This window comes from Crocuta crocuta, unplaced genomic scaffold, assembly GCF_008692635.1.
Source record: "Crocuta crocuta isolate KB4526 unplaced genomic scaffold, BGI_CrCroc_1.0 scaffold305, whole genome shotgun sequence".
In the NCBI taxonomy this organism is placed as follows: Eukaryota; Metazoa; Chordata; class Mammalia; order Carnivora; family Hyaenidae; genus Crocuta; species Crocuta crocuta.
This window is the reverse complement of record NW_027529463.1, coordinates 1,170,717-1,191,133: the sequence shown is the minus strand read 5'-3', so window position 1 is coordinate 1,191,133 and position 20,417 is coordinate 1,170,717. Positions and strand designations below refer to the sequence as shown.

At 33.6% G+C, this 20,417-nt stretch overlaps 1 protein-coding gene across 1 annotated transcript in view; it reads left to right on the top strand.

The window, feature by feature from the left end:
* Positions 1-20,417, top strand: part of TBC1D32 (TBC1 domain family member 32) — a 202,970-nt gene that overhangs the window by 172,320 nt on the left and 10,233 nt on the right. Inside the window, exons 32-33 of the mRNA XM_077760780.1 lie at positions 2,818-2,958; positions 13,343-13,531. Of these exons, the coding sequence (XP_077616906.1) occupies positions 2,818-2,958; positions 13,343-13,531 (330 nt within the window). The remainder of the gene's footprint in view (positions 1-2,817; positions 2,959-13,342; positions 13,532-20,417) is intronic.

Genomic DNA, 20,417 nt, shown 5'->3' with positions numbered 1-20,417 from the left:
TTCCAGCATAATGAGAAGTTTGCTCCCATGAATAGGCAGAGCAAATGGCAAAAGAGTATGCACTGGTTTTTCTCTAATCTATGAAGCTATTTTCCTTCTGTTAACTAGAATTTGAGTTTTAAAATCTTAGATATTCCACAAGCACCCCAGTGTTTATAGCAGCATTATCAACAATAGCCAAATTATGAAAAGCGCCCATATGTCCACTGACTGATGGAAGATGTACTATCTCTCCCTCTCTACCTATCTATCTATCTATAATGGAGTATTACTCAGCCATCTAAAAGAATAACATCTTGCCTTTTGCAACAATGTGAATGGACCTAGAGTGTATTATACTAAGCTAAATAAGTCAATCAGATAAAGACAATTACCGTGTGATTTCACTCATATGTGGAATTTAAGAAACAAAACATAGGGGAGGGAGAAGAGAGAGGGAAGCAAACCATAAGAGACTCTTAAGGATAGAGAACAAATTGAGGGTTGATGGAGGGAGGTGGGTGGGTGATGGGCTAAATGGGTGATGGCCATTAAGGAGGGTACTTGTGATGAGCACTGGGTGTTGTATATAAGTGATAAATCACTAAATCTATTCCTGAAACCAATATTACACTGTATGTTAACTAAATAGAGTTTAAATAAAAACTTTAAAAGTATCCACTCTTACAGTTACAAATGAAAAATCTTTTGATAGTGACTATGGAGTTTGAATATAATCATACATTTTCCTGTCAAATATTTGACAACGATTTCTGTATTCCCTTAGTGTTAACTATTCTAGTTTAGTGTTTAGATTGTGACAGTGTTAAATATCACCAGTCAACTTTTTTAAGCATAATTTTACAAAGTTGCATTTTACTTTGAATCTATAAAGTTTTTTGTAACACATTTTTTTAACATAACAGTGATATTGTGCTCTAATAGTATTTCTTCCCATAAAACTGAAACTAGGCAAGACTCTAAAACATATCAACTCCAGATATATTGTTTTCAATGCAACATAGAAAAGATACTATTGGGGCGACTGGGTGGCCCAGTCAGTTAAGCATCCGACTATGGCTCAGGGCTCAGGTCATAATCTCCTTGTTCACGAGTTCAAGCCCCACATTGGGGTCTGTGGTCACAACTCAGAGCCCGGAACCTTCTTCAGATTCTATGACTGAGTCTCTCTCTCTCTCTGCCCTTCCCCCCTCTCAAAATAAATAAACAAACATTGAACAAAAAGAAAAGATACTGTATAAGAATGATTTTTATACTTACATTTCTTACACTACTGTTTTGCATATATTCGGAAAATTACCTATGCTTGCATTGAAAATATATATGTATAATTTGACTTTTTGCTGTTTATTAGATTCCTTAACTCTGTATGAATAGTCATTAATAAAACACATGTATTTCACAAAAGAAGGTAAGTTAAAGGATACTAATTCTCAGTTTATATTATTTTCAACTACTCAAAAGAAAGTTTTTTTGCCCTGCACATTCATCTGAAGTTGACTCAGAGATGTCCACTTAATATGCTATATAATATGTTTCCAGTTATCAGTATATAATATTAATGTTTTCTTGTGACTGTTATGTATCTCTAAGAACCTCTCATATTTCTACATATATATTCCTATAAATATATATTTATGCAATGTGAAATGGTAAGTTGTTATTTATGATATTGACACTGATAAATCACCTCACTGGCCTCAGAAATTTTAGTATATAACTCAAACCTTAAAAGCACTTTAGCAATGAAGTTTGATATAAATCCTTAACTTGTATATAATTGTTATATGTAAGTTTGATTTGTTTTAATTTAAAAGGATTTTCTTTTATTGCAGTTACCCAGTAAAGGTAAGAACATAAAAATGCCTTTCAGGAAGTTTCTTAATTATGTATTCTTCAGAACTAATTAGAATATGAATTTTTAGTATAAGTCTACAGGGGGGTATACTTGCTAGTCTAACAGTTTTTCTTGACACAAAATCATAGCTACAAGTTTATTCTTTGTTTAAAAAATGTGGTTAGATAACTGGAGTTGTGATATCAAATCATTGAAATATTATAGAGCATTCATGATGACATAAATTTTACTTAAGAGCCAAATTGAAAAGATAGCTAACTTCATGAAGAAATAGCCAAAAATGCAAGTTTGTAAATGTGTGTGTGTATATCCACACATACATAAATTAACATATAAGTAAATGTAAAATATAAAATACATAAATTATATAATATGTAATTATTATAGAAATTTTTATANAATTTTATGGGAATGCATCATGCATTTTTCTGTTTTAGAGATAAATTTCGTACAGAATTCCAAATTTAGTTATTAGCAACTCAAGTTCAGATTCGGGTTATGTAACATTATCTTAGAAAAAGGGGGCTATGCAAATATCCCTAAGAGCTGACAGACCAAAAATTTTTAATGTTATAGAATTATTGGCCAAAGCCAAGGATAGTAAGCATATTGAAATACACTCACTATTAAAATATAAAGTTTTATTACTCGTGTACCTGTACATTTATTCTTTCATGCAACATTCATCCCCTTCATTCCACAAGGCATTGAATTACAGTATTAACTTTATTCCTTTTTCTCGGACAGTATATCACATTGACTTCATTGCGATTTAGTTTTTCTACAGTGTTTAACATTCTGACTTTTTAACTTACATAATTACAATGTTTGCAGTAACTCCTTATACCACCATATTAATTTTGAAGTAGCAACTCAAAGCAAAAGATTTAAGTAAGTTGGTTTGATTATTTTAAATTAGTTGCATATTCATTAATTCTCAATGTCTCTTTTTTATGCAGAGGTACCTACCTACTGACACTATAGAATCTGGCATCCATCCAATATATTTTTGCAGCAGTCATTATATTGAAATGCTCCTGAAGGTGGAAGTGCCACTTGTGTTTTCAGCTTTTCACATGTCTGGTTTTGCACCATCCCAGGTAATCCATAAGATACAGTGTCTCTTCAGATCCCAGATCTCAGTGTCTTAAAAGAAAATTAAATTCTCATCGAATATAGGAAATACATTTAAATTAGTGAAGTCACTTTTGTAAGTATTCAAACCTTTATGTTTAAATATATACACTGACTTTTCCCCCCTAGGTCTGTTATAATATATACATTTGTTTATAGTAGATCCTTAGTATTCAGATTTTGAGTTCTACTTTAGCTATTCATGGACATAGATATTCTGGAAGTCTATGTAGGCTTTTAAATTCAGATAATATCTACTTCATAAGGCTAATGTAAGGATTAAGTGAGGTAACTAAGGCTAAGAATTCTTAACACTGGATGTCTACTATTTGAAATATTGTATCTTTTTTTAAAATTTTTTAAAAATTTTATCTAAATCCAAAGAAGGTAACATATAGTGTAGTAATGATTTCTGGAATAATATTCAGTTATTAATCTCTTACATATAACCCACAGTGCTCATCCCAACCCATCCCATGCCCAGCAACCCTCCAGCAACCCTCAGGTCTCCGTATTTAAGAGTCTCTTATGTTTTTTCTTCATCTCTGTTTTTATCTTATTTTTGCTTCCCTTCTCCTGTGTTCATCTGTTTTGTTTCTTAAATTCCACATATGAGTGAAATCATATGATATTTATCTTTCTCTGCCTGACTTATTTCACTTAGCATAATACATTCTAGTTCCATCCATTTTGTTGCAAATGGCAAGATTTCACTCTTTTTAATTACCGAGTAATATTCCATTGCGTATATATACCAGATCTTCTTTGTCCATTCATCAGTCGATTGCCATTTGGGGCTTTTCCATAATTTGGTTATTGTTGATAACGCTGCTATAAACATTGGGGTGCATGTGCCTCTTCAAATCAGTATTTTTGTATCCTTTGGATAAATACCTAGTAGTGCAATTGCTGGGTTGTAGGGTAGTTCTAGTTTTAATTTTTTGAAGAACCTCCATACTGTTTTCCAGAGTAGCTGTACCAGTTTGCATTTGCAGCAGTTTGCATTCCCACTAGCAGTGCAAAAGTGTTCTCCTTTCTCCACATCCTTGTGAACATCTTGTCTCTTGAGTTGTTCATTTTAGCTCTTCTGACAGGTGTGAGGTGGAAACTCATTGTGGTTTTGATTTTGATTTCCCTGATGATGAGTGATGTTAAGCATCTTTTCATGTGTCTGTTAGCCACTGGACGTCTTCTTTAGGAAAAGTGTCTGTTCATGTCTTTTGCTTATTTCTTCACTCCTGCCCATTTGTTTTTTGGGTACTGAGTTTGATAAGTTCTTTATAGATTTTGAATGCTAACTCTTTATCTGATGTGACATTTGCAAGAGATACTAGGTCTTAACAAAAAGCACAGCTTTCTGTTCCTGCTTTTGGGATCTGGGAGGATTTAATGCTTTTTCTAGGGCCTAGAATTGTTCTTGTGGTCACATGCAGTAGTCACAGATATCTCCTTCCTGTGCACAGGCAGGCTCTCCTTGGTGGAGGGGTGGATTGTTTCTTTACTGTTATAATCAGGCTAAAGCTTAACATTTTAGAGCTTAAACCTTTTTATCCTTTTAGACTTAAATCTTTAGGTCAGAGTTACAGAAGGTACAAATACTTAACCATAAGGTAGGAACACATTTAAGACTCTTGACACATATTAACAATTTCCTTTGATTTTACTCTTCTAACAGAAATGAAGAAAGTATCTGTTCTTCAGGTCTGGGTATTTGGCTTTTTCAAAGCTAATAGTGAAATTAGTAGGTGACGTTTCCTCTTTTTAAAATTTTGTGGGTTTTTTGAACATTAGCAAGGTTGACTATATTCTGTAGCTTTGTTAATAGTTGAATCTTCTTAATTGCCCACTTGTCTTACTTAGCATGTTTCTTATTGATTTCTTTGTTCTTAAAAAGTGACTCCACTGCACAAATCTCCAATTCCTGTTATATGTTTTATTTACTATTGTAATTTATTACTTATTTACTATTAGTGTTTTTATATATTTACTATAATATTATTTATTACATTTCACTTACTGCTACCTTATGTCTTAATACTTGGTAAAAATAAACTTATAATATACTCCCTAACTCCCACCTAAAAAACCTAATTTAGCTATTTCTGTTTATTTCCTTATGTGCCCTCTAAAGTGATTTTTCCCAGTTTGAATTGGGCTTTTGGATTTGGATAAAATTTAGATAGCGATTATGTTCACTTTTCTCAGAGTAATTTATAGTTTATGTCCATACTTACTCATATTTCTTATTTAGAAACATTGTAAAATTTTCCATTCTTCTTTGTATTATATTTTACTGAAGCTGTATATATTTTTTCCACACAGGTATAGTATATTTCATGTTATAGATATTTTTACTTAGTGTAGCTTGAAATCTTTTTAAATTTTGTTTTCTTTGTGATTACTATTAATAATTAGTAAAGGCATTAAATTTTCTATAATTGTTACATTGTACATTTTTTTTAGATTTGTGTTAATTTTTTCCAGCTTTGTAATGTGTTTTATTTCTGCTTTATTTTAAATTCTATAATTTTCCCAGAAAATTCTAGTAACTTGCTTGTTTTAGACTTTAACGATTATTAGGAAAATCTCCAGTATTTCACCAGTAAGAGAGTTCTTTCCTATCATACTATGGGAAGAATCCTACTTGCTGTAAAATATTGAAGTTTATTTCTTTTAACCAAATAAGAATGTTGAATTTTTTCAGCTTCCTTTAGGGTTAGGATTATCTTGATCTCAGGGTTTATGTGACCTATTAATAGATTTCTTAATAGTAGACCATCCTTGAATTCCCTTGAATTTGCCCTCCTGGCAATCTTTCCTCCTTATTAGACAGTATAGTTCATGGCAATAATGCCTTTATACTTATTTTGAAGAGACTTTATGTCACGTAATTACATTTACTTACATGTGGCTACTATGCCTCTTGAGTTTTAGATTTTCTGAAGTTAATAAGTCCAAATATAATGAGAAATTACATGTAGTGGAAAGGAATATTGTTTTCTTGGCCATTGTGTTATTATTCAGCATATACATAAAACATTTTTCAGAATTTTGAATCATAAAATGTTTAATTCTGGTTGAAAGTGGATACTTAAATATTTACTATAAGCTCAGTAATCAATTCTTTCTACTTTTCTAAAACTCCAAGCTAGGGAACAAAATGTTCCTGAGAATTCTTTTGCATTCTAGTCTTAGTGAATATTCTGTGTATTGCCTAATGCCTCCATTCATGTATTAGTTCCTAACATATATCCTCTAATTTTAAAATGTATTGCCACAAACTGGGGGAAAAACTTGTAATACCTCAGACCTCACCATATCAATTTGATACCTTTTTTACATCTTGGTGTTTCTTTATCAATTTAAAATTGCATATATATAGCAGATTTATCTAATAAAACTCACAGCATTATTTCTAAGCAGTAATGTTGTTATTTTTCTTAAATTATCTAATGTAAAATTCCTTTTTAATGGCTCTCTATGTGAGCAAATCATTTTGTGCCTTAAGTATATATCATTGCTTTGTTGACATTATTTGCCATTTTATTGCTAATTATAAAATATGAAACAACTTTTAAGTAATGAATAGGTATAGGTGCTTAAGTAATCGTTTGGATATAGATTTTGTATTTCAAAGCTTATTCATTTTGATGTAATTAGGAGCAGTGTTCTTTGAAGTTGTGTATTTACAGACACTAAGGGATTGGTTGATTAATGAAGGATTTGTGAGCAGGTTGCTAAATAAAATACACATATCTCTAGAGTAAAAGTACATATTCAAGTAGAATACAAAAAAATAAACTAGTTAGAAATATATGTTGATTAAAGTTTAAGAGTAACTGAGATTGGAAAATAGAAATTCAAATGTGTAGTCTTCCTTTTTAAATGAACAGAAAATCACGTTTTGATTAACTTTTTGACCAATTTTATCCTCTAGTAAAACACTTTATTTGACTTTCCTAGCTTTAGAAGTTACATATCTTTAATAATTTATCTCTTATTATTCCATTGGATCATTATTCTGCATATCATTATTGTATTGTACTGTGTCAGCAAGTAGGCTAACATGGATAATCCTCTGAATATACTCTAGAAAAAACTTTTGGTTTTTCTCATTTACTGTTTTTGTCTTCTTCTCCCATCATGAAGATCAGATTAAAGAAAACTATTATTCTAACATTTCAGATTTTGTGACACAGTGTTTTTTAAAAATGAAAATTATACAAATGCAAATCTGAATGTTTCTTGTTAATAGTTATATTCATAAGTATATATGTCTCCAGGCTTTCCCTCTCTTCATGTTGCCAAGGTTGCCACTTGAAATAGTACCTTCTTTCTCCCTTTGCCACATCTTAGTAGGTCAAGGAATTATCCTTTATGTCTGTCCAAGTGGAAACTTTTTTTGACGAACTACCAGTGATATGAATTTGTGTACTATTTCTATGCTTCCACTAGAAATCTATTCCTTGCATTGTAGAATAGTTATTAATGTCCTTTACCTCTTTAATAGTTGAAGTTCCTTGGGGCACCTGGGTGGGTCAGTTGGTTAAGTGTCTGACTTTAGCTCAGGTCATGATCCCGCAGTTTGTGACTTTGAGCCCCATGTTGGGCTCTGTGCTGGCAGCTCGGAGCCTGTAGCCTCCTTCAGATTCTATCTCCCCGTCTCTCTGCCTGTCCCATGCTCATGCTGTGTCTCTTTGTCTCTCAATAATAAGTAAAAAAAACTTTTAAAAACTGGTTGAAGTTCCTTAAAAATATATGTGCCTGACTTACCTTCCCATTATTTGGGTATCTGACACACTATCTCACCTAGAAGCACAATAAAAATAGTATGTGTATAACAATTCTTTGCAGTGTAAAAGGTCTATTTCCAGATATCATCTTGTTTAAAGTTTTGACAATTTCATGTGACAGATGGAGAAAATCTGAATTGATTTACTGAGGTTACCTTGATAGCAAGGACTTCACTTGAAACAACATCTTTTGAAATTAGTTTTCTTTCTTATTTTGTTAATATTCTTTCTAATGTGAGGGCAAATAAAATAAGACCAGAAGAGTTGTTAAAAATATTGTCTCTGAGGGGGGCCTGGGTGGTGTAGTCGGTTAAGTGTCCGACTTTCGCTTAGGTCATGATCTCACGGTTCGAGCCCCGCGTCGGGCTCTGTGCTGACTGCCACCTCAGAGCCTGGAGCCTATTTCAGTCTGTGACTCCCTGTCTCTCTGACCCTCCCCTGCTCACGCTGTCTCTCTCTCTCTCTCCTAGAAATAAATAAAAACATTAAAAAAAATATTGTCTTTGAATCATAAAACTTGGTCCTTTAGTTCATTCCTATTCTGGCTTAATTAGGTATCCATAAATTATTGTTCTAGCCAAACTTTTCTTTTTTCTTTTTTTTTTTTTTTACTTAACTCTTATGGAATGTTTTGAAGATTGTTTTTTAAATCTATATACAAGTGAGAATAATTTACCTCAGATAAAATAATTATGTTTATTTCATCTTAATGTCCTTTAGCAGTTTAACTATGGTAGAAGAGCAAAATTTCCTAAGGCTCTGATATATTTTGATTGTATATCGTACTTTCCTTGTAAGCCTAAAACACCATTTAAATGTTTTAAAGTGTAATTAGGTTTAAGGAACATTGGTCTACAATAAAAACAACATAATTAGTTTGTTTCCCTTTCTTTTTATACCATTTCATAAACTGCTAATATTTTTTTGATGACTATTAAGAACTCAATTGCTTAGATTTGAAAATATAGTACATGTTTGGACTTATAAGAGGGAATTTGGCAGTATCTAACAAAATCACATATGTATTTATTTGCCCTTTAATCCAGCAATCTCATTTATAGAAATCTATCCCAGAGATATTTTGACAAAAATTTGAAAATACATATAGGTTTTGCTATAGCACTAGTTATAGTATCAGAAGACTAGAAATAATGCAGATGTCTGTGAATAGAGGCTTAGTTGAAAACTTATGGTTTATCCATGGTAGAATAGAATGCCATTGTAAAAATGAGAAATCTTTCTGTGTATTGTGGTTGAATGATATCCAGGATCCTTTGTTAAGTGATAAGAAGGTGAAGAGAAAGTACTTATAGTATGTTACCATTTATATAGGAAAGAGTGGAGATACAAATGCATGTACAAATGTGCTTATATTAAAACATGAAAGAATGTACCATTTTTTAAAAATGATTGCTTATACGGATAAGGAAGGAATGAGCTCAATGAATGAATATACCTTTCGTATTTTTGCTTTAGAAAAATTTAAATATTTTATATGATATAAATGCATATAACCAACAAAATAAACATATTCTGTCTCTAAGAATATAAAGTCAAACTGGATAAAATGAACCCACCAGTACCCATTTGATGGTATAAACTCATGAGAATCACTTTAAACAAAGTGATTTGACTGTACATGTCAAGTGGTAGGCTGTCTAAAGACCGGGAACAGCAGTAATACTGTTTTAAGTAATCATATTGCTCATGGTAATGCTGGTATTCTGAGATTATTTTTGTCTTGTGTGTTAAATAAAAAGAAAAATTTGTTTCATTGGTAGCAGGTTTTCTGTGTGTTTTAAAGCAAACACAGATATAATATACAGCAACTTATGTGTTTTCTCTTAGAAAGTTTGAAGAAGGGGAACCTACGTGTAGGGGGAAATGGACTGAAGAGACTTATCAATCAATAAAAATTTTGAAGCTGTGATGGTTCTGGCTCATGTATTGTTCTTTTTCTTTTATATATATTTGGAAAATTCCACAGTAAAAATGTCTTAGTAGCTTATCATTCTGCTTGAACACATTCTCTTTCCTTTATCCGTTTAGAATTCTAGTTCATCAGCTGATTTGCAAACCTTTTCATCCTATAAAGGTAGAGAAGTTTTGCTTATGGACTAAATACTGTGACTCATTGCTCACTTTTCTAGGGGAATACTATTTTAGCATTCTCTTACAGTTTAATAATTCTGAACTGTCTTGCACACAGAATAGCAAATATAATTTCTGCCAAATGAACAAGGACATATATTTAAAAAGAGTACATCTCCCCTTTGAGTGTAAGCTCCATGAGAACAGGGAGTAAATGTCTTTTGTTCACTTAAAAATTGTAATGCTTGTTTGTATAAGAGGTACTTGATAAATATTAAATGAGTAATAAACATCTGTAACTTTGTTATAGAATAACATTTATATAGTGCTTTATATACTTTCAAAGTGTTTTCAGTTATAATCTTTTTCCCTCTCCTAAATTTCCCATGTGTAGAAAAAGGTATTATCTCTGTTTAATGGAAGAAAAGTAGACAATGTACAGAAAACAATAGTTGAATATATGTAAGTGCCAGAAAATTGAACTGCATTAATAACTATGTACGGTAACTAATTGCCGATACTGGGGTGACTTTCTTTTAAGTAATTAAGGGTAAGTATCTCCTACATATATTTTAACTTCAAATATCTTTGAACATACAAAGTTGTGAAGTTTTAAGATCAAAATGAGTTGAGGATCAGCAGTTTCACACCATCCATCCTGTAGAACAGTAAGGCTGCTGAGAAAGAGGATGGACAAAAGCTGTGACCCCTCATCCTTATCTATGTGTCACTCACCCCTAAAACTGACAGCTTAACAGGAACTGCTTTTTCTGGCTGCAGGGATCATTTGTACTAATTTCTACTCTTTCTTTGTTTCTCCTTAACTCATCCAGAGATTCATTTTTATTAACACAGCATGGCCAGAAGTTTCTTGGCATAAGTTGCTGTAACAAAGAAGAGAGACAGAACCCTGGCAGCAGTGCACTAAGGGAATTAAAAGTATTACTTCTAGTCAAAGAACCACTGACTGCTTCAACCTGTCTAGTTAACTAAGAGTAGGAGATATTTTCTCCCCAGTTCAGTAGAGCCATACTATGTGGGCAATGGAAGTTTGGTAATGAGCTCTGCATGCCAAGCTTCCCTCCAAGTCAAGATCTGGGAGAAGAATCCTATTAGTGATAAGACTAAAGTTAAGTCAAAAGGAAGGAAATTAAATATATTCTGCCAGTTCATAAATATTGGACATTCATAGATAAAATTCAATATTGAGTTACTTACAGGCTCCGTGAATAGATTTTGGAGCATAATATAAGGAGCACAAAATATTTATAAAGCAAAATCTTATACCTGAGAATGGAGTTACAATAAAAAAACAGAAAAAAATACTTGCAGATCTATAGTCAGTATTATCAATAATAGGAAATATAAGTAGAAAATGAAAAGATATGCCCATAATAGCTGAAATTAAAATGTCAATGGTTGACATAAATAATAGCATGTGAAACACAAAAATTCAGTAATACCATTTGGTATGGGTTAAATCATGTCACCCCAACCCCAGAGTTCTTAAGTTGAAATCTTTACCACCACTACTCTCAGAATGACTGTATTTGGAGATAGGATTTTTAAAGGGGTAATTACATGAAAATGAGATACATTAGGGTAGGCCCCAATCCAATTTGTACACTATCCTTCAAGGAGGAAATTTGGACATGTGCCCAGCAAGAAGACATGAGAAAACGTAGAAGACTACCATCTCCAGCCCAAGGAGAGAGATCCAGCCCTGCCAACACTTTGATCCTAAACTTCTGTAGAACTGTGAGAAGAGATTTCTGTTATTTAAGTCACCTGGTCTGTGGCACTTTATTATGGCAGCCTGAGCAGACTAATAAACGATATTAAATGCACTTAAGGTAGAATCAACCTCTCTCCAAAATTGAGTCAGTTCTAAAAATTACTTTTAGAAACTATTCAAGAATATATTTTTAAAAGGACAAAACAATAGAACAAAGGAAAATTTGTATATCTTTGTTTTTTACATATATGATAAATTGAGAGAAGCCATTATATTTGCTCCCAGTCCCTGCCCCCCACCCCCGAAAACAAAAGGAGAAGAGAGGTTCAATAAAGGAAATCTTCCCTCAATGATAATTTGTAAACCATAAATGAAAATTAAAATACTGGAAAGTATCTTAGTTTCCTAGGACTATAGTATTAAAATAGATGAACTGTTGGCTTAAAAGAACAGAAATTTATTGACTCACAGTTTTGGAGGCCAGCAGTCCAGAATAAAAGTGTTAGTGGGGAACCTGGTAACTCAGTCAGTGAATCAGTCTGACTCTTAATTTTGCCTCAGGTCATGATCTCAAGGTTCCTGAGATCAAGTCCCATGTCAGGCTTGGTGCTGACAGCATGGGGCTTGCTTGGGATTCTCTCTCTTCCTCTCTCTCTGCTCTCTCTCTTTCTTTATCTCTCAAGATACATAAACTTGAAAAAAATTGTTAGCAAGCCTGTGTTCTCTCGGAAGGCCCTAGGGAAAGAACTGTTTGATGCCTTTTTTCTAGTTTCTCGTAGCTTCACGTGGTTTTTGGCTTGTTAAATGCATAACTCCAATCCTCTGTCTTCATATGACATTCCAAGGTGTGGCTTTTCATCTTCCCTGTGTGTTTGTTTCTGTGTTCAGATCTTCCCCGTTTTATCTGATACCGTTCATACTGGAATAGGGCTTACCCTGGTGATCTCATTTTATCTCAGTTACCTTTGTAAAAAACCGTTTCCAAATAATGTTTCCAAATCCAAGGATTTGGGCATACTTTTAGGGGGAGAAACACAATTCCACCCATAATCACTATGCCATTGTTATTGTGTGTGTGTGTTTTAAACTTTTATATTTTAAAGATATATTTAAAGGAGTATTTTTTATTTTTTTTCCCACAATGGGTGTGTATTCCTTTTATAATCTGAACAATCTGAATGTTATTCAAGAAGTAAGATAAATGATTCTTGTAAAAATCTCACTTTTAAGTTATTTTCTGCATTAGCTCCCAGTTTTTATGTTATATAATCCTGTTTGGCTTAAATTATTTTCCGATTCAGCAAGAGTCCATTTGCATTAATGTAACATTTAGCAATCTGTCATCTGCATAATTATACATCTGTGATTATTAGGTAGGGTAGAAAAAAACTCCCATCTCTGAATTAAAATGGTCTCTTAGCATTTGTTATCTGTTGAGAGCAGACTGATATTGTGATTAAGAAGAGGACTATATTGAATAAAGAAAGCATTTAGCAAAAGGTATATGAGCAGTGTGAATGCCATCAGTTACCTCTAAGTCCTGGGTCCCTAGGCCATGAAAGTTTTCTCACGCATTAAGCAAATAGATGAAGCATCCCTGGATGCAGGATGTCTACCTATTTTGATTGGATGCCAAGCTCTTCATTGCTTTTATATGAGTTAGTGGTTACTGCTTTTTTAAAAAAGTATGGTTTTATAAGCTTTCTAATGAACTGACTTCTTTTTTTCTAGATTTGCCTACAATGGATAACTCAGTGTTTTTGGAATTATTTAGATTGGATAGAAATCTGCCATTATATCGCTACTTGTATTTTCCTTGGTCCTGATTACCAGGTGTATATCTGTATAGCTATATTCAAACACCTACAGCAAGACATTTTGCAGCACACTCAGACTCAAGATCTACAGGTTTTCCTAAAAGTAAGTAACTTTAGGGATAACATGTTGGTTAAGAGTTCATAGCTAACTTTGATGGGATGCTTAGTATCAGATACTTTTGTAGACAGTCATCTAAAAACAACCTTCACAGGGGCACATGGGTAGCTCAGTCAGTTAAGTGTCTGACTCTTGGTTTCAGCTCAGGTCATGATCTCACAGTCCTTGGGTTTGAGCCCCACATGTGGAACCCACTTGGGATTCTTCTTCTCCCACTTCCTCTGCCCCTCCCCCACTCTCTCTGTCTCTCTCTCTCTCAAAATAAATGAATAAACTTAAAAAAAAAAAAAAAACCCTAAGAAGTAAGTACTATTAGTCTCATTTTAGAGTTGAGGAAACTGAGGAACTAACTTAAGTTGCCCAAGATTACACAGTAGGGAGCAGTGGGACTGGGATGTGAAGCAGCTGTGCTGCCTAGAATCAAAACTCTGCCTTTAGCCAGTGTGCTACCCCACACACTGTGTTGTTTGTTATATTCCTTCTACCTTATTTAGTCACTAAAAGTTCAAGTCACTATTTCAATACAGAGGTTTGAAATGTTTTTAAAAGCATTTAATGTAATTTTCTATACCTTCATCTTCTGTATTTTTTAAATTTTTGCCTATTTTTATAAAATATTTCCATGAAAGATTATTCCATCATAACATTCTTTTTTTAAAAAGCCACTACCTTATATAAGTTAATGTTTTAAAACAAGATATAGTTTCTTTCTTTCTTACAATAATATGACTTTTGAAGCCTGGACTTTAGGAAACACATGTTCAATAAATACATCCTTGTATGTAGCTCTTCATGGGAATCCAACTCTATTTGTTTTAAGTTGAAAATCTTTCCTTGAATTTGAAGTAGGTTTCCTTCCCCCTGCTACCTTCACCTTCCCACAGAGCACACATATATGCACACACCCAGACCTGCATTTGTCCTTTGCTAGGTTTTCTCTAGACCAACAATCTCTGTTAATTAATTTTATCATTATTCTTTACCACTATATCTTATCAGAGCTTATTTCCATCTAATAATGATTTTCTGTAAATAAATGTCATCGATTATTCAAAGATGCGAAACTACTAGGCATTTTTATTTTATAGATACTGAATTCAAAAGTTCTCAGACTTTTTTTTAGGTTTATTTATTTTGAGAGTGACAGAGACAGCACAAGTGGGAGAAGGGCAGAGACAGAGGGAGAGAAAGAGAAACCTGAGTAGGCTCTGCACTGCCAGCACAGAGCTCAAGGTGGAGCTCGAACCCACGAACCATGAGTTCATGACCTGAGCCAAAACCAAGAGTCAGACCCGTTACCGACTGAGTCACCCAGGCACCCCAAAAGTTCACAGGCTTTCTACATGTGTCACTAGAATTATAATCTTAGGAACATTTTTAATGAAAAAATATACCAGGACTGTGGTTGTACATGTAAAAGAAAAACTTAGGTAGAAAAAGAAAAAAAAATTATCTGCAAGAGATAATTTGGAGGACAGGGATGGTTAAACACTTGGGAATTATACTGAGGACAAAAATGTGGTTTCCTTTTTAGTGAGGGATACTTTCATCACCACTGTGGTCAATTTATAGGAATCTCAGAGTCTGAAATTTTCCCAAGGACTTATATTTGAATATCCTCTAGCCTGTAATTCTCTAACCTCTTATCCCACTTTGATATCTCTTATAGCATTTGTCATGAGCTGATGTTATTTTATATATATTTTTGTCGGTTTGCTTAGTATAATATACATGTTCCACAAGGATGGCAATTTTGTCCATCTCGTTTACGAATGTATTTTCAATGCCTTGAACAGTACCTGACACATAGTAGGTGCCCAATAAATATCTGTTGACAGAATAAACAATAAATATAAAGGGAAAGACGAACTTAGTTTTGTTCACATTTAATAACAAACATTACTAAATTCTTTGATTAATGGTGATGATTATTGCAGTTTTATCTCTGTTGACAACTGCTTGATAATGCTATCAGTTTAAAGATTTTTAAATAAGGGGAGAAAGATTACTACTCAAGTCCTATTTAAATTACTAAAAAATTAATTGAATTGGTTTAAATCCAAACTAATAACATGTTGGTGAAGAATTAATTTTAGCCCTTGTCCTGGAACGACCCTTACTTCTTGCTCTGCTGTTAGCACTCATCTGTGGGATTAGGAGAAATCTCTTTCTGATATGGTGGCTTCACTTTATTTTTTGTTTTCAGCAGGTAAGTCTCAAGTTCACTGATCTCTTTTGGGGGCAGTTATTTTTCTTGCGTGATAAATTTCAGTGTGGCTTATTTTAATATGCATTTACATACCCCTTTAACCACTCTATTATGCCCTGTTATAGTCTGTTGTTTTCAATGTATATAAACACATATAGACTCTTTTCTACTTATTCACATATTAACCAATAATGAGATTTTATTAATAAAGTGATTTTCATTGTCCCTTCCCTTGAAAGACAACTCCAGTCAGAAATAGTTCTATGATTCAAAAATTCTCATTCAACTGTATAGTTATAAGGATTAAACCTGGGGAATTATGTTTTATTATACTTTATAATTCAGAAATCTCAGACTTGTGCAAAGGGTGAAAAAAACTTAATAATTCTCCATATAACTATATACTACAGCCATAATAATGTTCTATGTAGATTACATGTTATTTCTTGATTGTACATATTTTTAAATGCTTTGGAAGAGATGAAGAAGAAAGGGAACTTTTCCTTTTTAGTGTATTTGATAGTTTTCTTTTTTTTTTTTTTCTATTTTTGAAGAATGGGACCCATACTTCTTTTATGACAAAACTACTTTTTAAAAGGAGGATAAGTGGGGGCGCCTGAGTGGCTCAGTCGGTTAGGCATCTGACTTCAGCTCAGGTCATGATCTCACTGTTCTTGAGTTCAAGCTCTGTGTTGGGCTCTGTGCTGACAGCTCAGGACCTGGAGCCTGTTTCAAATTCTGTGTCTCCCTCTCTGTCTCTGTCCCTCCCCTGCTTGTGCTCTGTCTCTCTCTCTCAAAATAAATAGACATTAAAAATTTTTAAAGGATATTGAATCATTGTATAAAAATAGATAAATAAGCATCTATTATAAATATATTCAAATAATCGGACCCAATTTAATGTTTCCATGAGAAACAATGAAATCTGGCCATGTGTAGCAACATGGATGGACCTTGAGGGTGTTATGCTGAGCGAAATAAGTCAGGCAGAGAAGGACAAATATCATATGTTTGCACGTATAGGAGGATTAGGAGGAACTTGACGGAGGAACAAGGGGGAGAAGAAGGGCGGAAATGGTGGGGGAAAGGGAGAGAAGCAAACCATGAGAGACTCTTGAATGCTGACAAAAACTGAGGACTGATGGATGTGGGGGGAGGGGGGGATGGGCATGGAGGAGGACACTTGTGGGGATGAGCACTGAGTGTTATGTGGAAACTAATTTGACAATAAACTATTAAAAAAAAAAAAGTCTTGAAAAACCACAAATGTGTTTTCAACAATTATTAGTTATCCTGATAACTTTAGGTACTGAGATGGTTTCAGAAGATTGAATATTTGCAGTTTTTTTCCTGGTTAAGTTTCATTTATTGACAGAAAGTGACATGATAGAAGCATTGCTTTAGGAATAATAATAATCTGTCTGAAGCGTATAGTATAGAGACAATATCAACCCATTTGTATTAGTTTGGTTTAGGCTCCAGATTTTAAATTAAGTAATTGAGAGTCTAGACTCATTGCCTACCTTTCTAATAGCCTACTGAGCACTTCTTCATGATCAGTGTATTAAAAAGATGACTTGGAATTTCTTAGACCAGGTAGTGAACATAAAAAGGCCAGATTTACTTAAAAAAACAACCACCTCCCCCCCCCCAAAAAGCCATAACACTTTATTTTTCTTCTTTTGACTAAACCCTAAATGATTAATGATTGGCATGAATATAAGTTGATATTAGCAAGGTATTTTCTGAGTTTTTAACAATATCTTTGTAGACACAACAAATATGTAGGTTTGATAATAGACAGCATTATTATATATTATGTATAAGTGCATTATTCCTACACTGTGGCGATTGATAGATCAGTAATGAGTTAAAAAGCAATATCTGAAGGTATGCTGAAGAGCACAGTCCTTGGATTTAGTGTCTTAAATATTTTTATCTGTGGCAGATGAAGGCTCAGGAAATCTGTAGGCATCACACTTACTAGAAAGAAAAACTTAATCCAGAAAGATAAGTATAGTGTCAAATATCCATGTGAGCTTGAAAGTCTAAAGTTTTGCTTTTTTTTTTTTTTGTTTTTAAGTGGAATCCTCTCTCTATCACTCACACAAGCAAGCCAGTTTAGAAAGACTTGAATAGTAGTTAGAAGACTCATTGTTTCAGCCAACTGGCTGTATTGCATTTCTCTCCAGCTTGATAATAGGCTGGCAGTGATCTTGGTTTTAGTTTGTGAATTCAGTTGAATTCAACTTGGGGAAAACTTCACTGAAATGCCAGGCTGGGAAAAGATTGCTTTCCAGTGAAAATCAGGCTATGAAGGCTCAAATACTTAATTAAAATGCTTCAACTAAATCCTGCATGTTATGGCAAAATCAATTTATAATTATGAAAAAATCAGATTAATTTCATTCCAATCAGTAAATTGTCAAGAGGAATTTTGTTTTTGTTGTTCTTGCAGTTGTTACCAGAACATGTTGACAGGGTAACGAATGGAGATCAGACTGAGAAACATCACATGAATTGCTAAGCTTTTAACAGACAAAAGTATACATAGTACTAAAAATAATTCACCATCTGAGGGAATAGATAAAATATGTTCAGTTTTATGTCAACAGTGGTTTGCAGATATGTGTTTTTCATTGTTCTTATATCACTCGAGTCTGCCTGCATTCAAATTCTGGCTCTCTCACTCTGTAAGCTTGGGTACATTGCTTAACCGCTTTGTGCCTCAGTTTTTTCATCTATATAATAGGGTGTGAAATAATACCTGTTACATGGAGGAATTAGATAATATCTGTAAAATACTTCTAGAACATTGCCAGATAGCAATGTTCACAGAAATTCAAATAATTGCTAACCTAAAAAAAAAAGTTAGCAATTATTTGAATTTCTGCAGTCCTGTCTCATCCTTCTCTTGCTATTTTTTTTTTTTCCTGAGAGCGAGAAAGAGAGAAAGTACTCCAGTGAGTGCAAGTGGGGGAGGCACAGAAAGAAAATCTTAAGCAGGCTCTACAGCCAGTGTGATGTACAACGCAGGGGCTGTCTCTCAGGACCATGAGATCATGACCTGAGCTTAACCAACTGAGCCACCCAGGCCCCCTCTTGCTCTTATTCACTGAAGAAAAAGATTTATAGAGAACACAACAAAGGAAATGGGCATTTTTCCTAAGTCTATAGTTAGACTGTATATTTTGCTCCCAGTTCTTCTCTAGGCACTTAGACATCTTAGTATATCATAGATTACCTGGCATATACTTCAGAGCTATGTCAGGAACATTCTCTTACCTTGTATCTAGTCAAGACTTATTCTCTCATTTACCCAGCCGAGATAGGACCATCTCTTCTTTATCACACATATGCCATGTATGCCTCAGGTGAAAAAAATTTTTAATGTTTATTTATTTATTTGAGAGAGAGAGAGAGAGCAAGTAGGGAAGGGGCAGTGAGAGAGGGAATCCAAAGCAGGCTTGGTACTATCCACACAGAGCCTGACAAAGGGCTCAAACTCACGAACTGAGATCACGACCTGAGCCAGAGTCAGAAGCTTAACCAGCTGAGCCACCCAGGTGCCCCTGAGTTAAAAATCTTAAGAATCACGTACTCTATCCTAAATATTTAAGAACCTTATATTCTAACCAGAACCACATATGCTATATAAACTCCCCTGATCCTGAGGATCATTAGGTGTGCTTATTGAAACTTATACATTAGACTCTTCTCCAGACCTACCAAAATAATTTTTCGTGACAGGCCTGAGTTGTCACGTTTTAGTATAAAATCTCAAATGACTTGAAACCTTTAGGATATGTAAAAATGTTACCTTTGAAACTTGAATCCAGAATATCAAAACCAGAGATTCAGAAGTTTTGGGGCTTTGGGGCTTAGGAATTTCTAATTATACCTAGCAGCTCAAGAGAAACATACTAGAAAAAAAATTACTTGCAGATTGGTTGTTTTTCTACCACTCTGACCAAGAAAGAAGGTCCTTTTTCATGATAGGTCAGACACAACACACAAGAAGTCATCTCTAGCAAAGGTAAAAAATAGAGGGAAGATCACAAAACCCCTTCTCGCATGTGACTCTTACTATATAATTTGATGCTGCTTATGTGATTTTGATATTAATATAAATCCTTTACGTTACTTCAGTGTATATTAAGTTCTACACCTTTTGTGGTAAACTTTTAGAGGTCTCCTGGTGATTATTAATAAGCAACTCATTGTTTCTATTTAACCCACTCAAAAGTGACTTCTTTTCATGCATTTTTTTGTAAGGAATTATGACATCTTTTTTTGAACTTAACTTTCAAATTCATTAATAATTAAATTTGGGGGAAAGAATATAACAGAAAATACCAAAATTTGATCCTGAAGTCATAAAAGTAAGGCATGTAAGCACACTCGATCTTTTTGTACTTTGTATCTGGGTACCACCCCAAAAGGCCTTATCTTTGATTCAGATTCCAAATTTATAGGGCTTGCAGTAGCTCTAAAAATATTTCTGCTGGAAATTATTTTTGGAAAATTTTACTGGTACAAATAATGTTTGAAAGTATAGATATAGCTTGATTTCCATTATAGGCATATTCCTGACAAGTTGCAAGAAAAGACCATAATATAATATTGTAAGTGAATTATTCCCTTTTTTTTTTTTTTTTTTTT